At 41.8% G+C, this 18,436-nt stretch overlaps 1 protein-coding gene across 1 annotated transcript; it reads right to left on the bottom strand.

Moving 5' to 3' along the window:
- Positions 1-406: 406 nt before the first annotated feature.
- LOC127572699 (scrapie-responsive protein 1-like) lies at positions 407-13,812 on the bottom strand. The gene is made up of 3 exons (XM_052020219.1): positions 12,965-13,812; positions 12,006-12,253; positions 407-1,311 (listed from the first exon to the last, which is right to left on the bottom strand). The coding sequence occupies exons 2-3, from the start codon at positions 12,239-12,241 to the stop codon at positions 1,245-1,247; spliced, it is 303 nt and encodes a 100-aa protein (XP_051876179.1). The 5' UTR covers positions 12,242-12,253; positions 12,965-13,812; the 3' UTR covers positions 407-1,244.
- Positions 13,813-18,436: the final 4,624 nt, after the last annotated feature.

The raw sequence follows: 18,436 nt of genomic DNA on the forward strand, positions 1-18,436 counted from the left end.
TTTATTCCGTGCTCTTATTGTTTTCCCTTGACCTACCTCAATGCACTGTTGTAATGAATTGATCTGTATGGACTGTATGCAAGTCAGTTTTTCAACTGTACCTCCAGTACGTGTGACAATGGTAAACCAACTTAAAGCATGTGCTCTATTTCTGAAAGGCTTTGGTTATATTTTGTCCTGTCTCCACATTCAACATAGTTCTTAATCCACTGCAGAGTTGTGGGAGCTGTAGTCAGTGTTTTTATTCATGCCCCTGATATGAACTGTGTAGGAACTAACTGGAGTTGGGATGCTTGTGCAATAAATTAAACAGAGTAATTGGAATTCATTCAGTAATTTTATTTAATCATAAAACAACTACAATACAAAAAACTTATTATATTGTAAGAACATTAAAACCTTTGATGGATAAATGGTTTCCTAGGTTTATGCCTGAAGGCTGCATTTAAAACATTTAAATTCAGAACTTATATAGATCACTTAGGTTTAGCATTCAAATAATTACTTGATGCTAATGGTAGTGTGTGCAACATTAGAACAAAAGTAATACTGGTGAATAAATATATCTGAAGCCTAGCTAGGTTGCAGAAAGATTTACTCTCATGAGCAGAGAGATCATTAGCTTGGGAATATCGATTTGCAGCAATTGGCAGAAGAGTTTGAGGGAAGTAGAAGAAAGAAATTTTTCACCTTTTAGAATGATGAGCCATCTGGAACTTGCTGACTGTAAAGTTTGGAGAGGCCAAAACCCCACCAATATAATTTTCTTTGGAACGGTATCTGGTTGAGTACTTGCAAAACTGTACCATATGGTCTAAGAGCTGGGAATAGCCTATGTACATTTGTTGCCTGTGTGGACATGATTGGCCATGTGAACATCTTCTGTGCTGTAAATTTCTATGGTTCTGTGTAATTCATTTGGATAAAGTCTTTTTAAAAACATGTGTTTTCAGTGGAAAAATTGTACTTCTATAAAGCAAGCATGTAAAATATTTTGGTCTTTAAAAGGGTAGACAAAGACTGGATTCAGGTTAACTGAAAGAAAGATGATGCAAATGTGTATATTTTCATTTACATTGTATTATTTTGTTAATCAACAGATGTAGAAAGTCATGGAAAGTAGCATCCTTTATATTGTATGGCATTGGTTACATTTTTACAAATGTTTAAGAAAAAATTATATATACATGAAAGCACTTTATTCTCCATCTGACTCCAGGTGGTAAACTATTTCCCCTCTGCTGTTAAATTTCCTTTTTTTGGGAGTTGCAAGGAATCACAAAGGAAATCTTTGGTCCAAAGAAAATGTCCCTGAAACACAACAAGGTTGGCACACTCACTTAAAGTTGGCAGTTCCTTCAAAGATTGTGTTAAAACTTTGACTGACGTGTCTGGCAGTAAGTAGTAGAGTGGTGCTAATCTGTCAATCAATGTGTGGCCCTGTTCAACGAAGGGGGCCAGTGAACACTGGCAGGTTGCAGGACTAGGTTTAAGTCCTGTGACCTGCTCCAAGGCATTAACATGTGGCTCCACCAATCGGTGGGGGGGGAGGGGGGGGTCACTATATGGGGCACCCCAAATTATTTTGGTGTGTTCAAATACAGGTCATAAGTCTGTATTACTTTTGTACCAAGACCATCTTACTTCAGGTTCTTCTCAAAACTATATGAGGTGCATGATCTAACAGGTATTGGAGGAGAAATTATTTATGGTCAGAAAATAATAAAAAGTGGTGAAGTATAACTTGTAAGGAAATGTACTCAGGCTGGATTTTCTAGTAAACCTGTACCCTGCTGGTGCACATTCATGTGATTTGCAAGTAACTTCCTATATTGGAATATGTTAGGATCAAACTTGCTTTCCTGACTACCCACAGTAACTTTTCATCCCTTTGCTCACTGTATCTATCTGTCTACATGTAGCTTACAAATGTTTGGATTCTGCTTCTACTATACTTTTGGAAGGAAAGTCACAGGATAAAAAATTTTGGCTTCATTTCTCTCTCAAATAGGTACCCCCTTACTTTCTTTTAAACTGGAATCTTGGTTCTGAATTCTCCCACATACAAAAATGTTTTCTCTGCATGCACCCTGTTAAGACCCTTCAGGATCTTGTATGTTTCAATGAAGTCAAGTCAAGTTTATTGTCATGTGCACAAGTATGGTGCAATGAAAAACTTGCTTGCAGCAGCATCACAGGCACGCAGGTACAGACAACACACAGAATATAAGTTATACATCTTATACTAGATAGTTAAGAGAAAAGATACCTCTCCCTGTCTTACACTCCAGCAGATACAAACCTAGCTCATCCAACCTTTCCTCATAAGCCTCCTCCACTGCCATGACAATTCCAAGCACAAACTGGAGGAACAGCACCTCATTTTCAGTCTTGGAATCTTGCAGCCTAACAGCATGAACATTTGAATTCTCCCACTTTAAGTAATCCACATCTAGATTCCAGCATCTGTAGTCCTTTGTTTTTCTTTCTCATAAGGTAATCGGCTCAGTTTAGTAAACCTGTGAACTGCTTCCTACATGTCAACATCCTTCTTTAAATGAGGAGCCCAATACTGTACACAGTACTTCAGCTGTGGTCTCACCAATGCCTTGTATAACTGAAGTACAAGCTCCTTTCTTTTGTATTCAGTCCTGTTGCAAATGACAACAATATTGTTAGCTTTAATTACTTGCAGCATTCACGTCCTAGCCTATTGTGAATACCAGTGTGCACAGTGCCTCATAGTTCTAGTGACCTAGGTTCAATACTGATCTGTGGTGCTTGTACATTCTCCCTGTAACCACGTGGGTTTCCCCAAGGAGGTCTGGTTTCCTCCATATCCCAAAGACATGCTTGTTGGTAGGAGAAAGTTACTGTAAATTCTCTCTAATGTAGGTGGGTGAGAGGGGATTGAGGATGGAGTTGAAGAAAATGAAAGTATAACCATGAGAATCCCTCCGTATCAAAAGTCTGCAATACCACACCATTTAGATGTTTTTTTAAATTTTTCTTATCAAAATGAACAACTTCATATTTTCCTAAATTATATTCCAGAATTTTCCCCCAATCATTTTACCTCTCTTTTCCTCCATGTAGCCTTATGATGTTCTTTTTCACAACTTTCCTATCTTTGTGTCATCAACAGATTTAGCAACCATGCCTTCAGCCAAGTCCTTTGTACAAATTATGAAAAGTTGAGGTCCCAGCACTGATCCCTTTGACACACTAATTGTTACATCTTGAGACCAGGAAAAGATTCATTTGTGCTACTGTTTCTAGTTATCATGCCAATGTTGTTTTTCTTAACACTATATTCTGCATTCTGTTATTGGTTTTCCTCTGCAAATTTCCTTTGAAATTGCAGAGTTGTGAGCACAGCCCAGTCTATCACAAAAACTGTCCTTCCCCCTTGACTCTGTCTACACTTCCCACTGCCTTGGAAAAGCAACCCATGTAAATCAAAGATCCCTCCCACCCCAGTTATTCTCTCTCCTCCCCACTTCCATCAGGTAGAAGATACAAAAGCTTGAAAGCTCACTCCACCAGGCTCATGGATAGCTTCTATCCCACTTTTATGAGACTCTTTGACAGACCTCTTGCACAATAAAGATGAACTCCTGATCTCCCAATCTACCTCATCATGGCCCTTGCACCTTGTTTGTCTACCGGCACTTTCTCTGTAACCGTAATACTATTTTCTGCTTTCTGTTACCGCTCTTCCCTTTTTACTACCTCGATGTACGTATGTTTTGAAATGATCTGTATGGATGCCATGCAAAACAAAGTTTTTCATTACATCTTGGTACATGTGACAATAATAAACCAACAACCAATTTTGTACTACCTAAATGATCTGTCTGGATAGCACGTAAACAAAAACTTTTCACTCTATTGCAGTACGTGTGACAATAATAAACCAATTACCTTTTACACCATGAGAGTTGATAGAATGGAATCTGTTGAACTAGCTACATTTTTGAGTCAATGCCACCGTGAAACCAACAGCTGCCCTCAGTAGAACAACAAATAGTATTGTAGAATTTAAGTTAGTGTACCGCTGATCTGGAAACCTGCCCTAACAATTGGAAATAAAAGTTCAAATACCAGCAGAGCAATTAGATATTTACATTAAATAAATAATCTGGAATTGAAAAGCTGGTGTCAACCATGGTGACTAAGAGACTGAAGTAAAAACCAGTCTGGTTCACTGTTGTATCTTAGAGAGAATAATTTGCTGTTCTTACCTGATCTGGCTAATATGTGACCCACAATGTGGTTGACTCTTAAAGGCCCCCTGATATGGTTTCATGATCTATTCAGTTTTACCAAGCTGCTAAACTTGCCCAACAGAACTGAGGAAGCAACTTCTTTACAAAAGGCTGTTGTACTTTAACACGACATGTCCACAGTGCTTTCTCGAGGGAATTTTGGATGGGATTAAATGCTGCCAACATCCCATGAGTGAAAAAAGTAAATGCAATGCAACATGATGAATATACAAAAGGCATCAGATTGATTTAAGAATGCTCATTTGATTTAATTCAGTGCCACTTAGTAATTTATAACTGGTTAAATGTAAATAACAGAAAGAAAACATTTGGTAATGAGCTGGGAGGAAGGATGGTATGTTTTCCAAAGAATCTGGATTGGCTCAATGGGTATAATGACCCCCCCCCCCCCCCCCCCCCCCATTATTGCTATATGTCCAATGGTGTGACATGAAGTTTGTAGTGAGGATCTAAGTTTTCTTTGTGAATCTATTCTTCATTTTTTACAGTTCAGTTGAAAATTAAGACAGCAGGAAGGAGTGCAATAGCAACATTCAATAAGGAAATTAGAAGCAACTTCTAATTTAAATTTAAAATGTGAACCAAAACAGTGGTGAGAATGCGGAAGTGGTTGATGGGATGGATGTATTTAAGAGGTCTGGAGCAACAAAGGAATCAAGTGTCACACTGATAGATATAGATGAAGAAAGATGGGAGAAGGCTCAATTCAGCACAAACGTTGGCATGGATGGTTTGGGCTGAATGGTCTGTTTCTGTGGTGCATCTTCCGTGTCATCCCATATAAGCCATTCAATGACAATGCCAAAAGTAATCACACCAGAAGATGGGTGTACAAGGGAGAACATTCAACCAAACTATGAATTTCTGTGATGTGAACTAAATTAGATCCATTAATAATGCAGCCTGAACTTAATTTCAACCACATACCCCTTTAAAATAAAGTAAAAACATAATTGAATGGAAATGCTTTTCTTTCTGTATACTTACCATCACAAAAAAACAGACTCATTTTTCTCCATTTTATTGGCTGACAAACTGTAATCTGTAGCCAGAACCGTATTTTGTTTTCATTTAAAAGACTTTCTTTCATTAATTACATTTCTCACTGGTTTTCTTAAAGATTGTCCAAGCAAAGCCATCCATCATGGAAGCAAAACAGTACAGACAAAACATTACTCACAGGAAACCACAAAAGCTTGCAAAGCAATGAACGAACACAGTGTCCTGGATGTGAGCATGTACCCGGTTCAAGCTTAGACAGTAACACATCTCTGTGTTCCAATAAGAGGGAAACCATTAAAAGTCATGTGGACGTTTTGTCCAACAACTTGCATTTATACAGCATTACTCCTGTGTTAAAATACCCCAAGGTCTTCATCTGAACTTCTAACAAGGTTTGACAGTGAGGCAGCAAGATGATATTCAGTGACTAGGGGAACAATTATAAATCTCTGCACAAGCTCTACGACACCATTCTCTCTTGGGTATAACTAAACAGTGGTTTGTCATCATAGTTTGGATTATGCAGTCACGTAGAGCCCAACGTTCTTTCATCAAATGCTCAGCCTTTCTGTCACTAAGGCAACTCAAGATGTGGACCACTTCTCATATCTTGGGAACCACATCTGTGATGAAATATACCACTGCCTGCACAGCCCGTCCTCAGTCGGTGAGAAGGCTGTTTGTGGGTCAAGATCTCAGACCTGGCACAAAACTCACAGTGATCCCTGCCCTCCTGTATGCTTTTGAGACCTGGAATATCTATAGCAGGCGCTTAAGCCACTGGATAAATACCAGCAATCAGTCCCCCACAAATTCCTTCAGATCCATAGTCAGAGCTATGCAGCATGGAAACAGGCCCTTTGGCCCAACTCGTCCATGCCGACCACGTCATCTACTGGAGCTAGTCCCATTTGCCTGCACTTAGCCCATATTCCTCTAAACCTTTCCTATCTATGTACCTGTCCAAATATCTTTAAACATCGTAATTGTACGCGCCTCTACAACTTCCTCTGGCAGCTCGTTCCATATACTCACCACCCTCCGTGTGAAAAAGTTGCCCCTCAGGTCCCTTTTAAATCTTTCCCCCTTCACCTTAAACCTATGCCCTCTAGTTTTAGACTCCTTACCCTGGGAAAAATGACTGTGGGCATTCACCTTATCTATGCACATCATGATTTTATAAACCTCTTTAAGGTCACCCTTCAGCCCCTTATGCTCCAGGGAAAAAAAGTCCCAGCTTATCCATATAACTTAAGCCCTTCAGCCATGCCCATGAATTTTTTCTGCACCCTTTCCAGCTTAATGACATCCTTACCATGACCAGAACAACACACAGTACTCCAAGTGTGGTCTCATCAACAATTTGTACAGTTGTAATATAACATCCCAACTCCTGTACTCAATGAAGGAAAGTGTACCAAATTCCTCCTTCACCACCCTGTCTACCTGGGTCTCCACTTTCAGGGAACCATGTACCTGTGCCTGTAGGTCTTTCTGTTCTACAACACTCTCTGGGGCTCCACGATTCACTCGAAGGATAAGTGGATCAACCCCTCCCAGGCCAACGTCACCAGAAGCAAGGCTTTAGTTACACTCAGTAAGTGCTACTGCGCAGGCCGGATCATTCGCACCTGACACTGCTCTCCTGAAACAGGCACTCTGAGCTCTGTCATGAGGAGATTACCAGGAGATCAAAGAAAAAGATCCAAGGAAATGCACAAAACCTCCTCGAAAAATGTGCAACAACTCCACCGACACGGGAATCTCTGGCCTATGACTACTGAGTGGAGGAGCATTCTCGATGGTACTAAGAACCTCTTGTCCGTGCATCAGGAGCACACGGAAGCTCTGCATAAATGGTGGGAGGAGGGCAGTACCTCACAAAAATATCTACCTGCCCACCCCATCAGGCAACTCGTCCTGTGGAAGAGTTTGCAGTTCCCACGGAAATCAGTCATCTTAGAAACTATAGAAGCGGGTGGTAGCAAGTCACAGTCAGACTACCTGAGTATTCTTTGCTAAGCACCATTCCCAGACCTTAAGGGACAGGCTGCTAACTCCCACGGTGAACTCTGATATATTGTTTACTTCAGGTGAAAGCTGAATCCTTTTTTTGCTCAGGATAGAAATCACCTCCTTCAAAAGCAGTGCAGTGTTAGCAAGGATAGAATGATTTCATGGATTGATTTTGACTGCCTCCAGTCAATGGAGAGGAACTATTTCTTGTGTGGTTCATTTGGCTTCCCAGGCTTGTGTTGCATTGTGATTTCTCTGTATTGTTATACAGAATACGTGGCAGTTGTACCTTAACTAGAGGGTTTTTATGAACCTGCCACTGTTCAGCAGCTGCTACCCACTCTTTAAAAAGTTTTCACATTCTTCTAACTCAACTTAAAGGAACGGTCTTAACTGGTCTTATTGCTGACACTATCATTAATAATATTTTACCTGTAATGATCTGGCAATTTAAAATATATTATTAAATTTGTCGCTGTCTCTCAAAAATGTCATAAAATGCCTTACTTGCAATAGTATGCATGCATGCAGCATGTCTAATGTTGAAAATGTCTCAAGGCACTTTGTCAGAGGAGATGGAAGAGGATAAGTAATGACATGTAAATGAGCAGAAGGCAAGGTGATGTGGGGTGATGTGCTTTAAAAATGGGCTCAGAGGTGAAGTTAGAGGTCTGGAGAAAGAGTTTGAGAACAAATCATTGAAGGGATAGATGAAATGAAGGACTCATAAACAACTAGTGATCAGAGAATAAGTATATTGATGGCTGTGAAATTCTTTGATCGCTATTATTCTCTATGCAAAATCTTGTCAAAGTGTTCAGCAATCTCTCTGCAGGAATCTGCAAGTATCCTCGACCAAAGTCAAATACAAATCTTCATCCCAATGTAAGGAATCTAAACCAGTAAATATAACCTAGAAGTAAAAGCTAGGTGGTGATATCTGAATTTCCCAAGCACAATCTCTGCCCCACCACTACCTCAGCAATTAATGTATTGAAATCCATGTGTGACAGAGGACTGTCTGATCTTCAGGCTGTTCCCTGGGACACATACCAAGACAGACATCAAGCGCTGCTGGAAGGTCATCAACTCAGTGAAGGACGCCCTTTGGACTGTCCGAAACCTGTTGGTCTTCCAGCACAGCGAGATGTCTATAAGGGAATGCTGCTGACTGGCACAATCCAGGATGCAGAAGTACATGCTGAGGGACGCACTGAAGCTCAGTGCAGCCAATGCACAGCTCTGTGGGGAAGGACCACAGTCTGGGCTCCTTCACTACCGCACATGGAGGGGCTGAGCTTGGTGGGGAATTCCCTTTAACAATGAAAGGGGCATCACCTCAGGGAGCCACATGAGTCACAATGGTGCTATGTTTGTTTGTTGTTTTTTTCTCTTTAAAGTTTACACTCCTGAATGTAACAACCATGAATGCTAAGGTTTTGCTTTTGCACTGTTTCTTCCTTTGTATATATATTTTTTATTATGAATAAAGTTTATTTTTGAAATTAAAAAAATGTGAGGGCTGAGGCTGTAGCATTTACCCACAAAACACTCAAGGTGAACCAGAACTGTACTGGGCAGTACAATGGTGCAGCAGGTAGTACTGTTGTCTTACACTGCCAGCGACCTGGATTTGATTCTAACCCCCACTACTGTCTGTATGGTGTTTGCATGTTCTCCCTTTGACCATGCAGCTTTCCCCCGGATGCTCCTGTCTCCTCCCACATCCCAAAGACACGCAGGTTGGTGGGTTAATCGCTACTGTAAATTGCACCAAGTGCAGGACGATGCAGTCAATGGGCATGTGTGAAGGAATGTGTTACAACGAGAGCCAACAACCAGACTCAACTGGCCTATTGGCCTCCTCCTCTGGTGTGAGAAATAGATGACAGCTTGTGAACCTTTGGTAAGAGGGGCACAAATGGCAGGTTTATACCGAGTGAATAGAGGGAAGCAGTTCCACTAACAGATGGTTCAAGCACCAGGGAACTAAAGTACACAGTGACAGGGAGTAAGAGAGAGTGGGAATGCGAGGAGAATAGCTGTAATCTAGAACTCGCTGTCTGTAGGGCTGGTGGAAACAGAATCAATCAGTGCTTTTCAAGGTGCATCGGATAGGCACTTAGAACATAGAACACTTGAGAGACAATAATTCGGCGAGTTATGGGGAAAGGACAGGGAATGGAAGTGATGGGATGGAGCACAACTAGTACAGATGATGGGCAGAACAGCCTCTTCCAGTGCTGCAATGATTCTCTGATTTGTTCAAAACATAAGTGAATTTTTACCAGCATGATCTGTAATTCATTTAAAAAAAATAAAAGCTATTTATTTACTTCCTCTTTGTCTCTTTTCTATATTTCTTTATTCCTTTTCCCTTTATTTCTGTACATTATTTTACAATGGATTAAATATTCTTTGCAATAATTTCTGGTTAAGACTAATTGTTGTGGGGAGGATTCTTCATTCTAATTGGTGAGGATCACTGAAGATGGGTCCTCACTGAAAACATTGCCTAGGAACCACAGATTGCCACTCAAAAGCCAACAAAAAGTCCTTGGCCAGTCGCAAGTGTAATTAAAGATGACTGCTGTTCTTTTCCCATTGATTGCAGAATCCAAGCCTGTGTCTTTATATGGATAAGCAAAGCAACTCTGGTATACAGCAAGAACCATTAACATAGGAACAGCGGGAAACCATTTACCCCTTTAGCCTGTTTCATTATTCAATGAGCTCATGGCTGTAACCCAACACCAGATACCCACCCTTAATAACTTTCCTCAACACAAATCTATCAACCTCATGGTTAAAATGAACAATTGATATCCATCTTCATGGAATGGAGTTTGACATTTCTATTATCCTTTGCATGTGGAAATCTTTCCCAACTTTATTACTGAGTCCTTGATGACCAAACCAATGGAAACTACCACTTTACTTTAATATCTTGGAAACTTCAAACAAATCCACCCTGAACCTAAACTACAGGAAATACCTTGTGGCTTCTGTAATCATTCCTCAAAATTTAACCCTTGGTATTCTGGTGTTATTCCAGTAAATCTACATTTCATTTCTTCCTAACATGGTGTTCAGAACTGCTGACCGTTGTCCGGGTTTGGTCAACCTGAAGACTTTATATAGTCACATTGCAGCATCTACTCCAGCCCTTTAGATATAAAGGCCTGTGAGGCATTAACCTTTTTCTGCAGTGCACTTTCTCTGTAACAGAAACACCATATTCTTCATTCTGTTTATTTAACATTTTGCACTACCTCGAAGTACCTATGTAATGGAATGATCTGTCTGGATAACATGCAAATAAAATCTTTTCACTGCATCTTTCATGGCATGTGACAGTCATTATTATGACCAATTATTACTTATTTTCTGCATCATTCCATGATAATATAAGTAAATTGACTAGCCACCACCATGCACCCCCTCCCCTTATCCCCACCCCTCTTCCAGGTCTGCATGGATCTCCACTGCTTTCCTCTCACCTTTACCTACAATGGGAATTATTTGCTAAATAAAGCTGGAGCCTGGGCTGCCTTCTCTGGTGCTTGTAAAAGGTCTCCTGGGGCTGTTTTGAGGAAGAGCTTGAGATTCTTCCTGGCAGGCTAGCTAACATTTATCCTTCAGCGAACACCGCTATAATCAGATTACCTCATCATTATCACAATGCTATTTGTGGGAGTTTATCATAACCATAACCCTAATCCTAACAAAAGGTCTTGTACTTAAAACAGTGACTCTGCTTCTCTCTCCACAGGTGCTGCCTGACCTGCCGAGTGTTTCCAGGATTTTCTGTTTTTATTTTACGTTTCAAGCATCTGCAGTTTTTTTAATATATATTTTCATCCAACCTTTGACCCCAATAATGGGATTAGATTTAGCATGTGGAAATGGACTGTCATTTTGAAAAACTGACTAAGCCTCAGAAGTATGTCATTGACTGTAAAAAGGAAAGGTCATGAAAGGCACTAGATAAATATAATTCATGTATAATTTATATTCTGTATTGTCTGTACCTACTTTCCTGTGATGGTGCTGCAAGGGCAGACATGGTAGAGTAGAGGGCAGGCACAGTATTGTAGGGCAGACACAGTAGTGTAGTGGTTAGCGTAACGCTATTACAGCGCCAGCGACCTGGGTTCAATTCCTGCCGCTGTCTGTAAGGAGTTTGTACATTCTCCTCATGTCTGCGTGGCTTTCCTCCGGGTGCTCTGGTTTCCTCCCGCATTCCAAAGACGTACGGGTTAGGAAGTTGTGGGCATGCTATGTTGCGCCGGAAGCACGGCAACACTTGCGGGCTGCCCCCAGGATACATTTCACTGTGTGTTTCGATGTACATGTGACTAATAAAGAAATAAAGTAAGTTTTTCATTGTACCTGTACCTCACCATACATGTGCACATGACAATAAACTTGACTTGAAATGCAAATTCTATCTTTTTACAAAGATGATCCAATGTATACAAGATTCCTGGGTGCAAGGCTCCAGAGAAGCCACTGCCTATACCGTGATCTGATAAATATCCATTGTCTTTATTGTTCTCTAGTTTTTGGTGTATATCATTGATGAAATTACATGGAACAAGTGCTTGGTTTCAGTGGCTCCTGAAGCTGTTTGCACACACAGTTCAGTGCACTATTCCACAGGGTAAGGCACAGCAGGCGCTGAGCTAACTGACTTACTTGGGGCAGCAGAGCAACTCTCGAAAGCTGCAGTAGCAGACGACCTCGCAGCTATCTCCATCCCAGAAGTGATCCACCAGACCCTGGTCAATGGGTCGCAAGTGATCAGTCCCTTGGGGGATATTATGGCAGCTTCGACCTCTTAGCATCTTTTTGTAGCACGACATACGATTAGAAGGCATGGCTTGGGTAGCAAGCAAGAAGCTCAGGATCATTAGAACAATGAATCTCTTCATTCTTCACACAGCCTGCAGAGCGAGACAAAGTATTCATCGACACGTATATCCGTAGACACAAAGAAATGCAATGAGCAGTCTGAATGCAAAGATATGCTCATTTTGCTCTCCCTTTTCTGTTTTCCTAAGAAATTATTAAAAATTGATTTTTTAATGTTAACATTATTAATGAATTAAACTCCCACTATTGATTCAGATACAAGGTTTTATCTGCGCATGTATTAAAATGTCTTTGAATTATATATTACTAACTCAAAGCAGACCCTTTAAAGATGAATTGTCTTGGCACCCAAGTGGATCTGTGGGTTAATCGATAGTCAATCCAAATCAGCCCGGGTTAGTAACCGATTCACCTAGAAATCCACATTTATAGAAATATAAAATATTAGGTATTTTAAATATTTTTTAGTTAAATTGTGGAAAATTTAAAAGAAAAAACACATTTAAAGGCCACTCAGATATTAGATTTCTTTAAAGAAACACAGTAAATCCCTAACAGCAATCTCCTTCTAAATGAAAATAATTAATATCATTGCTTTTTTAACATTTAGAAGTCCTTAATTAGATATATAGAAAATTAGCGGAGTAATATTGATCTGAATTCAGCTGCCAACATGTATTGTTGCAAATGGTATTTCCTCCCACCCCCTCCAAAACTGAATTCAGTATATTGAATATTTATTTATAAGTAGTAAAATAATATGTGGTTTAGAGGTCTCTTACCTTTCTGAAGGGATGCGAGTCGGTAGCTGAGTCGTCTAGTTATGAACTCGCTGTTATAACCTCTCGCTGTGGCTTGGTTTACGAAGACACAGCTACAAACGGGGCTTTGTGCTTTGTAGCCCAGTCTCGCAGCCAGTCTCTCACTCCCCCTCCCCTTCCAAGCTATCCAGGGATTAGAATAACCAGTTCATTTCAACAGTCAGGATTCAGAGGGGGCAATACGTGTGCAGAGAGACAGAATTACTTCACTTTGGGAAGAAAACCAGTAGGACTAATATAAAACTCACCCCACTCCCCTGCGAATAGCCCACTTGCTGCCATGTAGTATTTTCTGCTTAAAGCATGGTTGTGCTTAAGTTTTAAAAGCAGCATTAAAATCCATCCAGTTGAAAGCTGGGCTTTGTTCCTCCACCGATAACTTTTATCTAAACAAAATTACCAAAAAAAATATTTTCAAGGGAGTGACGATAGTTTCAGGAGGAAGCAGAGAGCCAGTACAAACCCCACCTGCGGGCCGAATGTCCTTCCTGCATTCTTATGATTGTACATTTCTGTATTGCAACGGAAAAAAAAACAAAAATGCAATTTTAACGAAAAAGGGGAAGTTTCCTACTGCCCACGTGTTTTCGGTTTAAAATTTCCGACATCTCCTCTCTGCAAGTTTCTCCCCAGTGTGTATGACCACTGATTCCTGCTTCTAGCTGGGTTTGAACTGTATCCCCGAAGCAAAACTGGAGAATTGGATTTTCAAGGCTTTACGGTGCAGATGTTAAAAACAAAAGATTCTGGCAGTAGCTGGAAATTGGTACCATTCATGGCTGAACAAGCGAGAGAATGGAGCCCAAAGAGAAACCAATTTTCACTGGGTTCAACTAATAATTGGAACACCAGCTTTGTGTGCGGACATTTTCACTGCACTAGTTCAGCAGCGCTGACTGTACGCAAACCAACTGCACGGAGACCGTCGAAAAAAAGTTTGGCATACAGCATTTGACATCTTCCGAAGAAAAGGGGTCTTAAAGAAAACTCAGCAAGACATCGGAAAAGCTGAGTTGTGTTTTTATTAATGGGGGAGGGGTTGGAGAGATGTGCTGCCTCCTGGCGGTGCAAGATGCAGAATAAGCTCACAGAACATGACCCAGGCAGCACAGGCACTATAGACTGAGGTCAAGCAAAGCCTTTCCAATCAATTTTATTTTCAGATTTGGAAGCCAGTGGAGTAATTTTGAAGTCTAGTCACTGTAGCTTGGAAAACACAACAAAACTGAATTCTCCAGTTTCAGGTAAACTGCTCCCCCTCCGTCCCTTTCTCCGAATCAGAATCAGGTTATTATTACTGATATATGTCGTGAAATTTGTTGTTTTGTGGCAGCAGTACAGTGCAAGACGTAAAGACATTATTATAAGTTACAAACATAAATAGTGTAAAAGAGGAATAATGAGGTAGTGTTCACGGGCCGTTCAGAAATCTGATGGCGGAGGGGAAGAAGCCGTTCCTGAAACGTTGAGTGTGGGTCTTCAGGCTCCTGTCCCTTCTCCCCGATGGTAGTAATATGAAGAGGGCATGTCCCAGATGGTGAGGGCCCTTAATGATGGATGCTGCCTTCTTGAGGCACCGTCTCTTGAAGAGGTCCTCGATGGCGGGGAGGATTGTGCTTGTGCTGGAGCTGGCTGAGTCTACAACCCTCTGCAGCATCTTTCAATCCAGCATATTGGAGCCTCCACACCAGATGGTGATGCAGCCACTCAGAATGTTCTCCACCCTACATCTGTAGAAATTTGCCAGAGCCTTTGGTGACATGCCAAATCTCCTAATGAAGTAGAGCCGCTGGCGTGCCTTCTTTGTGATTGCATCAATGTGTTGGGCCCGAGATGGATCCTCCAAGATGTTGCCATCCAGGAACTTGAACGCCTCCTGATTTACCCACCCGCTATAGCCTCCCCTCCACTCCCCTCAACCTGTTTCTTTCCCCCACTCCATCTGCCCACCACACACACACTCCTCCCACTGGGTCCACTCCCCCACTGTTCCGATCCGCCAACCCCACCTCCCTTACTTGATTCCATGCTCCACCTTCCTTCCCTATCAGATTCCACCATCTCCAGCCCTTTGTTGCCTCCACCTCTCACCTCCCAGACTCTGTCGCTATATCCGCTCTTCCCTCCTCCATCTGCCTATCACCCCTCCTCACCTGGATCCACCTATCACTTGTCAGCTTTGGCTCCACCCCTTCCCTCGCCTCCTTATACTGGCTCTCTCCCCTTGTGACAGAAAGAAACTGCAGAGAGCTGTGGACACAGTTCAGCACATCACGGAAACCAGCCTCCCCTCCATGGACTCTGTCTACACTTCGTAATCAAAGACCCCTCCCACCTGGGACATTCTCTCTTCTCCTCTCTCCCATCGGGCAGGAGATACAAAAGTCTGAAAGCATGTATCACTAGGCTCAAGGACAGCTTCTACCCCACTGTTATACGACTATTGAACAGTCCCCTAGTACGATAAGATGGACTCTTGACCTCACAATCTACCTCGTTGTGACCTTGCACCTTATTGTCTACCTGCACTGCACTTTCTCTGTAAATGTAACAATTTATTCTGCATTCTGTATTGTTTTGCCTTGTACTACCTCAATGATCTGTATGAATGGTATGCAGGACAAGTTTTTCACTGTACCTCAGTACACATGACAATAATAAACCAATTCCAATTTTAATTCTACTCTTTCAGTCCAGGTGAACGATGTTGACCCGAAATGTCAACTGTATATTTCCCTCCATAGATGCTGTTTGAATCACTGAATTCCTCCAGCAGATTGCTTGTTGTTCCAGATTCCAGCATCTGCAGTCTCTTGTGTCTCCACAGCAGCAAATTTGTCCATAAACAGCTCCTACAATGAGAAATGCAAGAGGCTGCAGATGCCAGGATCTGGAGCAACACACAAAGCGCTGGAGGAACTCAGCGGGTCAGGCAGCACCTATAGAGGGAAATGGACAGTCGATGTTTCGGGTTGAGCTCCTACAACTAGCTTCTTCTAGGGAAATCTCTTGGGATTGAGAGTGACCCCCCCACTCCATCTTTGTGGTTCTGAGGTGGATAATTAGGGTAATGTGGGAACTCTTCCACAAGTGAGGCTGGAGGTGGGTGATGGGGCAGGTGGTTGGGTAGTTTGTAGGGCAGTGTGCTGCTTCCTCTGTGTGTCTCAATGCATGGTCTTGAGGTTCTCCACAACATCCTGAATGCTCCTTCTCACTTTGAGTGGTCATGGGCCGGAGATTCCCAGAAGTCAGTGGGAAATGTTGCACTTTTGAGGCTTCAAGCACATCCTCGAATCTTTTCCTCTGTCTGGAGATCTCGTCCCGTAACCGAACTCACAATAGAGTGTATTTCGGGAGTCTGGTGTTAGGCCTGCAATTGATGGTGTTGGGACGACACAGTGGTACAGCTGATAGAGCTGCTGCCTCACAGCTCCAGCGAGCTAGGTTCGATCCTGACCTCCGGTGCTGTCTGTGGGGAGTCTGCATGTTCTGTGAGTCCTGAAGAAGGGTCCTGACCTGAAACGTTGACAGCCTGCTTTTCTCCACGGATGCTTCCTGGCCTGCTGAGTTCCTCCAGCATCATCGTGTTTTTCATCTTTTCTCCCTGTGCTGACATAGATTTCCTCTGGATGCTCCACTTTCCTCTGTAATGGATATTCACTTTCCAGGCCTCAAAAAGTCTTATTGCTAACCTCAGCATTTTAGCACAGCAGCATGGTCAAGAAGTGGTTGCTCATTCAGCTAAAATCCCTTTTGTGAAAACAGCAGAAATTGTCCAAAGCTCCAGATGTTTGTTGTTTGCTAAGTTAAACTTCTAACCAATATTCCCTGCTCAGCCTCTTAACATAAACAAGAGAACAATGGGGTCCACATTTACTTAATTAAACCCTCCAGTTACCTGGCCTGAAAATGTGATTGAAAAAACATTGCATGCCAATGATTTCAACTAAGTGAAAAAACAGTACAAATGTTAGAAGGCAGCCAGGGTAGGAGGAAAATGACAGAGAGAAGGGGGTTACAGATCTAGAATTCATTCCTCAGCCTTTGGTTTTTGCAACGGATGACTTGTTCTTCTGCAACTTGTTGGTATGACTTTTTAGCTTGTAAGAATTGTACTTGTGCTTGGAAATCCTTTGTAAGTTACAAGTTTGTTGTTAAGAATTACTTATTAGAATTAAACGTGTCTCACAAAATAAAATAAACTGTGTTTAAACTGCTTCGTTAGTTGGAAGTATCTTCTCCTTGGTTGGGAGGGGGACCCACCGTTCGAAATAATGATTATTGACAGCTAGACCCTTCCATAGAGATTAAGGTAGTGAAGTAAACTAGTCCTTGAAGTGCAGGTTAATACAGTATAATCTCCCTATAGTGAGGGTACTCGTAGATACTTATGCCACATAGAACTTAATGTCTTGACAAGTTTAGAGGTCTTGGATGGTACACTCAATATCATCACACCTCCCACATTCTAATAATGTGCGGTTGGTAGGTTAATTGGCCTCTGTAAATTTCCCCCAGTGTGTAGATGAGTGGCAGAATCTGGAAGTAGTATGTGGGAATGTACAGAGAATAAAATGAGTTAGGGTGGTATTAGCGTAAAAATGGTTTGCTTCATGTTCGGTGCGGACTCGGGGGGCTGAAGGGTCTGTTTCCCTGCTGTATCCCCCTGTGACTCTGCGATGTGGCCTATCCAACACAACCGGCTTAGAGTAACACAGGCCTGGGAGAGCACATTGACATTGATTCACTTGTCCTTCGAGGGAATTTGGATGATCTTGCAAAGGCAACCTTGGTGGTGTTTTTCTAGTGCCTGGAATGCCTGCAGTAGGGCAACTAGTAATGTGACAAAGACCAAGTAACCAGATTGTTTTTAATAAGTGTTGATTGAGGGATAGGTTTTGGGCCTGGACGCCAGGGTCTGCTCTAATTTTTACATTGTATGTGATATTTTATAATCATAGAATCAAACAGCACAGAAGCAGGCACTTTGGTTGACCATTAAGTACCTATCTGTACTAATCCCATTTACCTCTACTTGGTCTGTAGCCTACTATGTCTTGGCCAGAGAGCACACTGACATGCTTGACCAGATGCTTCTTAAATTTTGTGAGAGTACCCTGTCTATGCTTTCTCAGGTAGTGTGTTCTAGATTTCACAACATATAAGTCAGTGATAATAAACCTGAGACACAGGGGATTCTGCAGATGCTGGAATGTGGAGCATCACACACAAAATGCTGGAGGAACTCAGCAGGTTAGGCAGCATCTATGGAGGGAAATAAACAGTTGACATTTCGGGTTGAGACCCTTCGTCAGCTGTTTATTTCCCTCCATAGATGCTGCCTGACCTGCTGAGTTCCTCCAGCATTTTGTGTGTGTTGATAATAAACCTGCTTCTGATTCTGAGATTGCCACCACCCTCTGGCTTAAAAAT

Source organism: Pristis pectinata, chromosome 7, assembly GCF_009764475.1.
Source record: "Pristis pectinata isolate sPriPec2 chromosome 7, sPriPec2.1.pri, whole genome shotgun sequence".
Classification (NCBI taxonomy): domain Eukaryota; kingdom Metazoa; phylum Chordata; class Chondrichthyes; order Rhinopristiformes; family Pristidae; genus Pristis; species Pristis pectinata.